At 40.8% G+C, this 12,284-nt stretch overlaps 1 protein-coding gene across 4 annotated transcripts in view; it reads right to left on the reverse strand.

Moving 5' to 3' along the window:
- Window positions 1-12,284, reverse strand: part of ITGB7 (integrin subunit beta 7) — a 70,885-nt gene that overhangs the window by 12,517 nt on the left and 46,084 nt on the right. For 3 of the 4 annotated variants that reach the window (XM_087925390.1, XM_087925388.1, XM_026713688.2), the window contains 4 exons: window positions 8,939-9,081; window positions 5,495-5,702; window positions 3,542-3,744; window positions 2,096-2,265 (listed from right to left, as the gene is read on the reverse strand). In XM_087925390.1, coding sequence (XP_087781516.1) covers window positions 2,102-2,265; window positions 3,542-3,744; window positions 5,495-5,702; window positions 8,939-9,081 — 718 coding nt within the window. In that variant the 3' untranslated portion in view covers window positions 2,096-2,101. Of the gene's footprint in view, window positions 1-1,285; window positions 2,266-3,541; window positions 3,745-5,494; window positions 5,703-8,938; window positions 9,082-12,284 lie in introns of those variants that run through there. The other variant, XM_087925389.1, reaches the window with a different exon arrangement.

Consider the following 12,284-nt stretch of genomic DNA (forward strand, 5'->3'; position numbering starts at 1 on the left):
CAAAAACGAGTCGTCTACAACACACAATGTAAGAATTGCAACAACCACTATTAGGACAAACAGGCAGAATACTGGCAGGATGCATCCATGAACATCAACTGGCAGTCACAAGACATGACGGAAATTCTTTAATTTCATAACATATAGACAGATTTAACCATAGCTTCAACTGGGAATATGTGATAATCCTAGACCAGGCCTAACCCCAAAATGCAAGGGAATTTCTAGAAGCCTGGCAGTGTGCCAAATCAGCCATCACTAGACACATAGGCATTAACAATGTCTATAGAGTATGCAAAGGAGACAACCAGCCCAAAAGAGAAAAAGACTCCAGCACCTCTCCACCAGTAATCTGTACTCGCATCAGCATAGATTAACTCCAAGGTCAACTTCAGACCAACAAATAATCAAGAAACTGCCAAAGAACCATCAGTAAACAGCCCAACCAAAGAATCCCTAAGACTGTCTCCACCCACACTGACAGGCAAGACATCAGAATATAAACTGACAGCTAACAACACTCCTTACTAGCACTGATGATGTTACCTAGTCAGGGCAATGAAACATCTGCAAGAAAACAAGCAAGCTCAGCACCAAGGACCCCTCATGTCAACCCTGAGCTACAAATATTCTTTATTGGTGACTCTTGTGGTGGCACTCTTGAACTTGTTCGCCTGGAAAAAGAAATCATAAGATCAGGGCAAAGTGCAAATACTGAATTTGTACCTCAAGTCAGCAGGAAGCTCCTCCATCTGCAAGTGGGGTCATGTTTGAAAAGGCCCATTCCCTACTACCCCAGAAATCAATCTGAAGCTATCTCTGAAAGGATTCATACATTTTTATGCTATTTTGGTGTGACACACTGATGCACTGCCTCCGAGTAACCATCAGAGCGAGATTGCTGCAATTGACATCAGCTTGAAAGTCTGTGTGCTTTTGCGCAAAAGATCTTGATAATTTGGGCTTGAATTGCATTAAAAGGCCTTGAGGCACCCAAGCTAAATTTATCTCAGATAGACTCAGTTGCTTTGTTGAAGCTATGGCCATCCATGTAAAGCTGAGTGGAGCTTGGGGCCCTAAGTCCTGATTGTACAAATGAGCAGAGGAAAACTACAGTCCAACCTTCAGGAGGATGCCAAACTGCTCAAATCCTCAATGGTAAGTAGAAGAACAGCACTGCTCAGCATGTGTTGAGGTAATTCCCCATTAGGAGAATGAGCGCATACAGGGAGATGTATTTGAGAGTTGTGTTTGAATAATACACACACAGCACACAGATACACTGTACAGTAAATGTAGGTTTTTATTTCCAGAAAGGTTTAAGCAAAGTTCAAAATAAGCAGTCCAAAATCATTCACAGATAAATCAGTCAGTTTTTCAATCCAGGGATAATCCAATAACAAATTCCAGTGTCAAAAACAGTTCAGTATCAGACTCACATCAAATCAAGAATAACAGTCAATTAGGAAAAATGGAGCAACGGCAATACTTTCCAACAGAAGGAAACAGAGATACACTCACACTCTCTTCTGAGACTCAGACTAAACAACCCAGGTTTCTGGCTCCATCCTATGGCCTTTTGAGAAACCACACCTAATTACAGTTTTGCATTTTCTTAAAGATACAGTTTTAAAATGTTTATCCTGGTTTATATATTTCTAAACCAAATAGCTGTTAGGTGACTCATATTCCTAACAGCATGTACGGTTAAGAACAAGCAACAAAATGCCTCTCGTATGCTTGTAGCATATGAAATCATGCCGCCTCCAGTCCACGGAAAAACCTCTCTCCATGGAATTAGTCCCTGGTGCCCAAATCGGTTGGGGGCCGCTGCCCTATACCATTTCAGACAAGGGGCTGTCCAGTCTCTTTTTAAAAACCTCCAGTGTTGAAGCACCCACAACTTCTGAAAGCAAACTCTCCCACTGGTTATATGCAATGTACGAATAACATGCATGTTTTACATTTTCCAGGAGGAAGAGCTCTGTCCTTCGGATTTTCTGCAGGTGTTTCCCAAGGTGCAAAGCCTACCGGTGGGTCAGGTTTACCCCTCAGCACAGCCTTACAAGTTGAAAATTTTTCGAAGGGCACTGACCTGAGATCACAGGGCATTTCTTCGTTCTCTTTCAAGGTGTCTGAAATTCCACCAGTCACAGATCTCCACAATGGCTCGGAGCGGGAAAATGAGAGCCACCCCTATGATCACCACAATCCCCGCACTCATTAACACTGGCATCAGATTCGGCTGTCTGGTAGAATCTGGCACTGCCAGAACAAAGAAAAGAAGCATGGGGGTTAACCTAAGTTGCCAACACTCCCACCAGGAATTGGAGAAGCTACTTTCCATTCCTTTGCTATTTCCTCCCTTTTCTCTCTCTCCCATTGTAGCCATGTATCCTGTGCCTTGCTATGTAGCATCCATGCTCATCTTCCCATAGTAGGGCTTCCAAATAGCTTCTTCCTTGTACCAAGGTTAAATGTTATTTCTTCTGCAGACTAAGGATATTGATTTGTTTTGCTTATACTTGCCTACAGAGCTAGGCTTGTCAAATAATTGATGGGGATTTGCTGGAGACTCTGTTTTTCAGGGGTGAAGTTCTGCCACCACTGTTTCTGCTGTAATGCTCTGCTCCCCAAAGAGCAACACTGGGAAGCTGTCATGTCAGCTAATGACATTTCTCTAGTATTATTAAATGTCATTCTTTACAGAATAGAAGGGCATGAGGAGGCGGGGGGAGAGAGCAGCCATTTTGAAGAGACAGCCATTTTCATTTTGGTAGCAAGAATTATGTGCTGGATTCACTCACTGCACTAAGTGCAATATGCTTAAATGTGATAGCTGGTCAACCAAAGATCTGCTAGAGCTAACCAAAAATAGAACCAAAAGCTTTGTACGATATTTAAACCCAGCCATTGTCGTCCTCCATCTTTGTGTATAATTTCTAGCAGTTTGCATCTAACTCCAGATGATTTGAGGTAAGGGAGGAGGAACAGTATCTCCTCATAGTTCAAAGATAGTAAGATGAATACTGCAGAAATTTGTACATGTCAGCTGCCATCTAGAGCCAGTACTTATGCAAAAAAAAACCACCCTTGTTTTTTGCCTAGATTGAATCTTACAGATCCCATCTATCAAGGGGCAAATGATGTATGAAAGCATACCGATTAGATTTACATATCACACTAAGACATAACATGAATTACATATCTACTGCAATGGGAAAATCCAGTGAGTTGTGGTTTATTCAGCAAAGCATGGTTAGAGAGCAGTTGATTTAGACATTCGATTCTGCCAGAGCTCCTTACGGTGATGTACGCAGATTCCCTTTCCTGCTATAGCATCACAGGCTGCCTAGCATATAAATAGATCCTGAGTCTGGATCCCACCAGAAACCCAATACCTACCTACCTTCTTTCCTCCCTCCCCCCCCCCTCCTTCCCATTCCCAGCATATCTAATTGATGGTCTCTGGGAAATCCCAACAGAACAGAAGACAGAAGAATAATATCACAAGCTCACACTTCTTCCCCTGACAACTCACCCTTTGGATCATTCACCGTAAGGAGGATGCTGCCTGTCTTGTCCTCCTCAATGAGGTAAATGAGGAGGTGTCCATCTCCTCTCTTCACCTGGCACCATCTCTCATCCACAGGTGCCACCAACATTCTCACCGTTTGGCTGCAGGAATTGCTACAGTTCTGACTTAGCGGTCCAGTTCCAAAAGCCTTGCACTCCGCACAGTCCCTATCAACAGATGTGTTGTTTTTAAAACTGGGCACTTTTATTTACCCTTGCTTAGCATAAAGAATGCCCCCCCCCCACACCCAGACACCCCCCCCCCCAAAATGCTAGCACCAATGGAAAACTGTTTGATCACCTGGGCAACTAAATGTGGTTCAACTAGTTGGTGATGGGAAGGTGGGGGGGAGATTTTTTCTCTCACATCACAATACATTGATTGGTTTTGTTTATGAAATAAAGAGGCCAATGTTGCTTGATTTGTCCACCCAGATTAGATTCCTTTTCTATATTGTGAATCCCTACTAATATTCAGTGGCAAAAATGAGCACGTGTTCTGAAGTGGTTTTATAATTTGATTTGCCTGAAGTTGTAAACTGTGAGTGAGACCATCTATAAGTCTGAGGATACACAAGCATATATGCAAACCTAAAAGGGGCAGATTTTTAGCTCACATAATAACAATTTGGAACAATACAATATGATCACACAGAAAAAGTTCCTTCTGTAGTGAAGCTCTAATGTTCCAATTTGCTTATTAAAAGGGGTGAGAGCTACTAATATAAACAGAAATACAAGCTGATAGTGTCATGAAGGTACAATTTGTTTAGTGACCAAGTTACAATGACACTGAAAAAAGTGACTTACAACCATCTACTCTGCACACTTACTAGCACTGCAGCATCCGCACAATTACATAACCAAAATGTGAGCACTTTGCAACCGGCATGTGTTTATGATGGTTGCATGGCTCTAGGATCATGTGGTTGCCATTTCTGCTGGTCCAACAAGCAAAGACAATGGGGGAAGCCAGATTTGCTTAACAACTGCATAATCCACTTAAAAGCTGTAGTAATTTTCTTAACAACCATGGCAAAAACAGATTATAAAAATCAGGTGCGACTCAGTTAAATAACTACCTTGCTTAGCAATGGAAATTAATAGAATAGAAATAGAAATAATACATTAATAGAAGAGAGAATAATGGAACGGAATGGAGTGGAGTGGAATGGCATAGAATAAGGATGGGGATGGAATGGAATGGAATCGAATGGGGTTGTGGTTGTGGTTATAAGTCCAGAGCTACCTGTAGTAGCACAGTGAAGCCCAGTGAAATCTTCCTAAAGCTGGCATCTTCTGAAAATGCCAGGACTGCAGTTCTTAATGTTGTCAATGGGCTGGCTAGGAATATAAAAACTCACGGAGCCTTCCAGTTACTTGCTAATGTCCCCGTCTGTCACTTAAAATGTGATGGCAACCTTGGGTGATACTCTAGAGACTCTGCAATTCAGTAGATAGAATAGAATTCTTTATTGCCAAGTGTGATTGGACACACAAGGAATTTGTCTTTGGTGCATATGCTCTCAATGCACGCAGACAATTCATAATTTAGACAATCCCAGCAATTCAGCATTTGCAACCCTGTTTTAAGCTATCCCAAGTTTCTGGTCTGCTTGCTTCACTGATGCCCACCGTATTCCAACTAAATGGAAGCATTTAGGATGCCAACTTGCTCAAGCAAACTTGCATTGAATGTATCCAGTGCTCCTGTGCAGTATTGATGAACAATGGAAAAGTGCAATGTCATTGGCATGAAACCCAGTCAAAGTACATGGTAATTGGTTCTCTCTTTGACTTAATCAGGGCAGTGACTGACAATGAGCTTTGCTCAATGAAGCCCCCCTGCTTAAAAGGAACCATGAACAAGCAGCCAGTCTTTTCCCTCTGTGCATTGGCTTCCTCTCCTCAGCCTCACCTGTGCACTTCACAGGGCATCTGGTGGTCAACACAGTGGCTGCCCAACCACCCAACGTCACACTGACATCGGTTGCAGATGCAGTGGCCATGCCCATTGCAGATCTTGCCCTCTTGGGTGCATCCACTGGTATCCAGGCTGCACTCACATGCATTGCCAGTGTAATTGGCCAGGCATTGGCAATGACCACACCTGCACTGCCCGTTACCTGTTGGCAGAAGGAGACAAGCACCATAATGAAGTTCTTTCTGTCATGGGGAAAATGCCCACTTCAGTAAGCCACCAAGGTATTTGAAGAAAGGTGCAAAAAGTATATTTTATCAGCATTCAGAACTATGGATAAGTCCTGCTGAGTGCGAGTTCAAATAGTGCAGCATTTGATTTATTGCAAATTATATATTGATAGGTCGTATTTAGTGCAAGCCAAAACTGACTTAATGAGAGGCAAATACGCACAGTTGAGGCTAGCACATGCATCGTTGCATTTGGGTTTTAAATACTAACACTACATCATGTGTGCAAAACGGAGAAAAGGGAAGCTCTGTTTGAGAAAAGTACAAAAAGAAGAAGAGGCTAATTTTGAAGAGTTACAGCAGAATACAACAGAGAGCAGGTATGCTTTGAATATGGATTTATCCTCTAGTTTGTCCTTGTTCTTGTTTACTTGATTTTTTAATTTTTTTTAATTAATAAATCAGTATTCTTATCAATAGGAACATTTAGAATTTTTGTTTTTATTATGCTTTCTACTGTATATCTCCTGTGTGACTTTATTAAAAATACATTTCCAAATATATTCTTTTAATCTTTTATAGTTCATCGATAAACATATACAAATTTGTGTTTAAAAATGTTCACTGTCTATTTCCATCAAGCTGGAACCACATAACTTTCTTTGCCACAGAAATATCACTTTGAGTAATGCAAATCTGAATAATGGGACGTTTTTGTGGGATTCCTTAGCAGCACTAATCAAGACCTACCTTAAGCACGAGGGAGCCACAAGGTTACAGATTATATACTCTCTGCAATGACTTAGAAAAGCAGCGCAAGTTCTAAAATTATCTTTGCTGCAGGAATAGAGGATAACATCATGGGAGGAACCCTTCTGTGGTTTGATCTGGTGCCTCTTCATTCTGCTATTTTAAGGAGACCCCAAGCCTGTCTGTTCTACTGATACTAGCAACTTCTAACACAAGCAATGTCCTTTACTATCTCCCTATATACCTCTTTATAAGGACGTGGTGGCTCAGAGGCTAAGACGCTGAGCTTGTCAATCAGAAAGGTCGGCAGTTCGGCAATTCGAATCCCTAGCGCTGCGTAACGGAGTGAGCTCCCATTACTTGTCCCAGCTTCTGCCAACCTAGCAGTTCAAAAGCATGTAAAAAATGCAAGTAGAAAAATAGGGACCACTTTGGTAGGAAGGTAACAGTGTTCCATGCACCTTTGGCATTTAGTCATGCCGGCCACATGACCATGCAGATGTCTTTGGACAGCGCTGGCTCTTCAGCTTTGTAACGGAGATGAACACTGCCCCCTAGATCCGGAAACAACTAACACGTATGTATGAGGGGAACCTTTACCTTTTTTTATATACCTCTTTAAAGCACAGAAAAGACAGCAACCTGGTTTTTGTTATCTGTCACCTTATCCCCATCCTCCAACCTCTGGGGTCAACAGGCAGTTTCAGTTTGTCTTCTCTATATAATATGAACATCAGCATTAAAGGATAAACTATTATTTGTCCCATACACAAATCCTTTGCCTTCTCCAAATCGTTCGTCTTTACACATTTCCACCAGCATTGCCTGCATATTTACAAGCATAAGCATGAGGTAGAAGGCTAGAGATACATTTTCCTTCTAATGGAAACTTGAGTGCTGAGGCAGTAGAATTGTCTGCTCCATGTACAACATTTTTAATGTATTCATATAAAGGAAACAATAAGGGAGAATATTTGTAGCTCAGGGTTGAATTGACCGACCCACAGACGGAGCCACAGACAGACAACTCAACAGACAGACAGACAGACAGACAGACAGAGACAGAAGGACAGACTGACATGTGGACAGACAGAGGGACAGACAGATGGACTGAGGGACATAACAGACTCCAGTGCTAGTGATGATGTTATTTACTTTGGGTGCAATGAAACATTTGCAAGAAATCCAACTGCACCAAAGGACCCCTCATAAAAGAAACATTCATAATGATAAAGAGTTATGTATCTTATATTTATCCCTCTAATGGCTAATGAGAGTAATAGTGCCCACCTGCCTGACTGCCTTGTGTCTGTATATCCCTTAGTCCATTTGTCTGTCCCTCTGTCCGTCTACATATCACTCTGTCCTTCTGTGTCTCTGGCTGGCTGTGCAACTGTTTGTCGAGTTGTCTGTCTGTGGGTTCATCTATATGTCTGTCCATCTGTCGATCTTCATCCATCCATCCATCCATATGTCTGAGTGTTCGTCCTTCCATTTGTTCATTTTTTTGTCTGTCCATCCTTCCCTCTCTCTGTTTATCCTCCGGTCCATCCACATTGGTCTATCCATCTGTTCTTCGTTGCTGGTCCATTTATCCATCTGTCTGACTGCTATCCATCTGTTAAACAGTATGTTTGCCCATCTGTTTGCCTGTCCTCTTTTCAATCTGTCTTTTTGTCTGTTTGTCTGTCCATCTGTTGTTCACCTAAGTATCCATCCATCTGTTGCCTATCTGTCTGTCCATTAATCTGTTTGGCCATCCTGTCTCAAGTAGATGGATGGACAGACAAACAAAATATGGACAGACACATGGACATATGGACAGTATGTCTAAAACATATCCATCTGTCCACTGTCCACTGATGCAGTTTGTCCATCTATCCACTATCTCTTGCCTGTCTATCTATACTTTCTTCTCTTCATCTATCTATATGTCTGTTTATCTTGTCTGTCCATTTTTCTACCTGTCTGTCCTTATATTTCTCCAACTGTCCATCTGTCCTTTTGTGTGTCTGTTGGTCTGCCTGTCCATTTGTCTATCTAGCCAATAGCCTGTCCTTCTGTTCATCTGTCTCTCATCTGTATATCCATGTGTCTGTCTGTTCAACCTTCCATTCATTCTTCTGTCTCATTTATCATCTATCTGTCCATCCATCCTTCTGGCTGGCCACCTGTCCGCCGATCCTTCTGTTTGTGACTCTGAGCTGTCTGTCCATCCATCTATCTGAACTGGCCAGCTGACTGTCCATTTTGTCCATCTGTCATTCTGTCCATTCTTCTATTTGTTTTTCTATTTGTCTATCAGTGATGTTACTACTTGGGAAATTAAAAGCCTGCAAGCAATCAGCAAAATTCAGACAGAACCTCAGACAGGCCTCTATGGTTCAACCCTGACCTACATATATTCTCTTCAAATGGAGAGTAATAGTACCTTTCATCATAAAGAAAATCATGTTTTTACCTGCACAGAGTTGCCCATTATGTCGTTCACAGGCAACATTGTCACAGCTGCAGAAGGACCCACTTGGTAGGGTTAGAGCTTCTGAACCAAGTAATTCATCTTTCCTGCAATCACAACGCCGGCCAACATAGCCTTCATGACATCTAGAGAGGAGACAAAGAGCATTTCTAGTTAACTATTTACCCTATGGCTATTATTGAGTATTGTACCTTATGATCCTTGATTCTTGATGAATGTATCTTTTCTTTTATGTACACTAAGGGCATATGCACCAAGACAAATTCCTTGTGTGTCCAATCACACTTGGCCAATAAAGAATTCTATTCTATTCTATTCTATTCTATTCTATTCTATTCTATTCTATTCTATTCTATTCTATTCTATTCTATTCCATTCCATTCCATTCCATTCCACTCCACTCCACTCCACTCCACTCCACTCCACTCTACTCTACTCCATTCCATTCCATTCCACTCCACTCCACTCTATTCTATTCTAACTGTTGGCTTGAGTGGTTTCATCCTCACTAACTCCCTACATGCTGGCATAGCTGCAATCCTTCAATTATGATTGAAGCTGGGGTTAATCCTTATCTAGGCATTGATAGAAGAGGAGAGGAAAGGAAAGGAAAGGGGAACTCTGCTAATGCTGTGACACATAATTATTATAAATCAATCATTGTCTTTCAACCCTTCTTCAAGACTTTCACAAGAATGATCTCTGTAAGTTCTGAATTCATGTGGAACTAAATAAAATTCTCTTCCTTTTAAACTCAGAGAGATTTCTGAATGCAGTTGCTTGTTACAAATGTATGCTTGATATCTGCTCTTTGCTTTATTTTCCATTTTTTTACTTCAAACTCTTCTTCAGGTGGCACAATCAGGCATCTATCCACCTTCAAGGGCAATCCAAACAGCAGAATATTTAACAGACAGTTTCTGAGGACATACCTTTGAGCTTTCTTAGATCAGTTTAGGGGAAAAAAGATGACTTGTTAGGGAATGGAATAACATTCCAGAGGTCATGGATTTTGAGCCCCCTCCAGATTATCCCAAGGGAAACTATCCTTTTAAAAAAAACCCACACATTTCAATCCAAATGTTTAAATATATATATATATACCCCGATCTACATTTATTACAAAAATAAAAATAAACAAGGTCTCTGGCTAGATTTATGGGTGTAAAAAAGATTATATATATATCATATTACCATATCATATTTTTTTCTAGATGTGATCCAGATACTTTTTTCTTCACTGAATTTTTCAGTGAGAAGATAAATGTGAGGTCTGGAGTTGATCTGAACAACCACTTTGAAGCTGTTTGCAGTTTTTAAATTTTGATTGCACAAATTGCATTTGGTCAAAAAGAAGATTTAAGCAAAAAAAAGAAAGGAAGGAAGGAAGGAAGGAAGGAAGGGAGGGAGGGAGGGAGGGAGGGAGGGGGAGAGAGTGAGTGAGTGAGAGAGAGAGAGAGAGAAAGAAAGAAAGAAAGAAAGAAAGAAAGAAAGAAAGAAAGAAAGAAAGAAAGAAAGAAAGAAAGAAAGAAGGAAAGAAAGAGCTAGAAATAATATTGCTTGCCTGGTAGTTTAAGTGCTTCTTCTGAATAGGAACTGACATTTAGACATGAAGTTTTTATTTCTTTAGTCTTCTCAGAGAAGTTCTCTAATCAGGCCTTCCAGGAACACGCTACAGCAGGGGTGTCAAACTCAAGGCCTGTGAGCCAGATCTGGCCTGAGGGATGCTTAAATTTGGCCTGCAGGGCAGCTTGGAAATAGCAAAGGACTGGCCCGCGATGGCTCTGACAGCCAAAATGGGGTGTGTAGTGGCTGCGCATGTGTCCCATTTTCAGCCTGGACAGCCTCCTGCAGCATTTTGCTGGCCCAAACGGTGTTTTGTCCATCATAACTTCAAATGGTCACCAAGAGACCAGTCATAAGTTGAGGACTAACTGAAGATCATTTTTCCACTTCATGGAGGCAAAAGAGACTGTAAAATCAATATTACACTACTTTATTGCAATATTTCTGACCTGGACCTTATTCCAGACAAATGAAGGAAAAGGTTTTTTTGAGCATTTATTGCTCTGCAACAATAAATGTTAGTGAAATTTTCAATATATTTTCTGCGGTCGATAACCAATTTGGTGGTACTTATGGTGTCTAGATTGCAGAGTTCCATCATCACAATTATATTTTGAGGGAGAGGATGATATTCAGGTCATCGGTTAGTTTATTTTTTTAATATCAAATTTTATTAATTTTTATCAACATATAAGATACAAAGGAAAATAAAACGTAATGGAAAACTAGGGGAAGGAAAGGGGGAAAAGAGAAAATGTGAGGCGGAAAGGTAAAAAGAAGCAAAAGGCACTGACCTCCAACTCTCTTTGGCACAGTAGAAGATAATAACACTACAACCTCAACTTTTTACTTTTATACAATAGTATATACTAGCCAATTCTATAACAGCAGACCTATCTAATTAACAAAAACAAAAACATTTCATTTTTTCCCATTACAAGCACGAAGTTCAGAAGCAATTTCCAAATAGAAACAAAATTATATTCTCTTTTTTGGATAAAATAATAGATTTAACAATCTCTGCTTTTCTAAATTTTAAAACATTAACCTTTTCTTTAAAACTTCTAAAATCAATTTCTAACACATCTTTTTTTAAAACTTTACTCTTTTTTAACCTCCTCTTAACATACATACATTTAAATTCATGTTATGGTCATGCAATAAGAACTTTTTCTTTTCTTTAAAAATACTAACCATTGACTTCCGGTTTGCCAGGCTTCGGTGACAGCAGGGATTCGCGTTTCTCTGCGATCCCTGCTGTGCTAGCCGTCTTGGTGCCTCTGATCCTGACGGATCTGGAGGATAAGGCTGCCCTGTTGGGATAGCTGAAGATAGGGGGGATCCGGACAGGGGTTGAGGGGTATCGCAGACCCCCTCCCCAGCCGGCAGTAACCCCCTTTTCTCAAGGCGGTGGAGCGGCGGTCTTAATGGCCGCCACGAAGAAGCCGGCAACTGGATTAAGAATGTGCAGGAGGAAGAAGAAGGAAGTTTTAAAATGAAAGTTTTCTTGGCTGAACCAGGACTTTAAGGATATATCTAATGCCTGGAAAATTACTATTTTTTTTTTGGATGCTACAATGTCTCTAATGGAAGTTTTCAGCGGCGAAGGAAAGTGTTGAAAGAGAAAGTTACTCTCCCTCCCTTATGGAACTAACAAATGGACATGGAAAATCTGCTCTCTAACAGAAGGTAAAAATTTAAAGCCCTTTGTTACAAGTGGGAAGGGAGAGGCTTGGGAAAAAAAAATACTAACCATTCATAT

Source organism: Pseudonaja textilis, chromosome 2 (assembly GCF_049901715.1).
Source record: "Pseudonaja textilis isolate UNSWEBS1 chromosome 2, rPseTex1.2, whole genome shotgun sequence".
Classification (NCBI taxonomy): domain Eukaryota; kingdom Metazoa; phylum Chordata; class Lepidosauria; order Squamata; family Elapidae; genus Pseudonaja; species Pseudonaja textilis.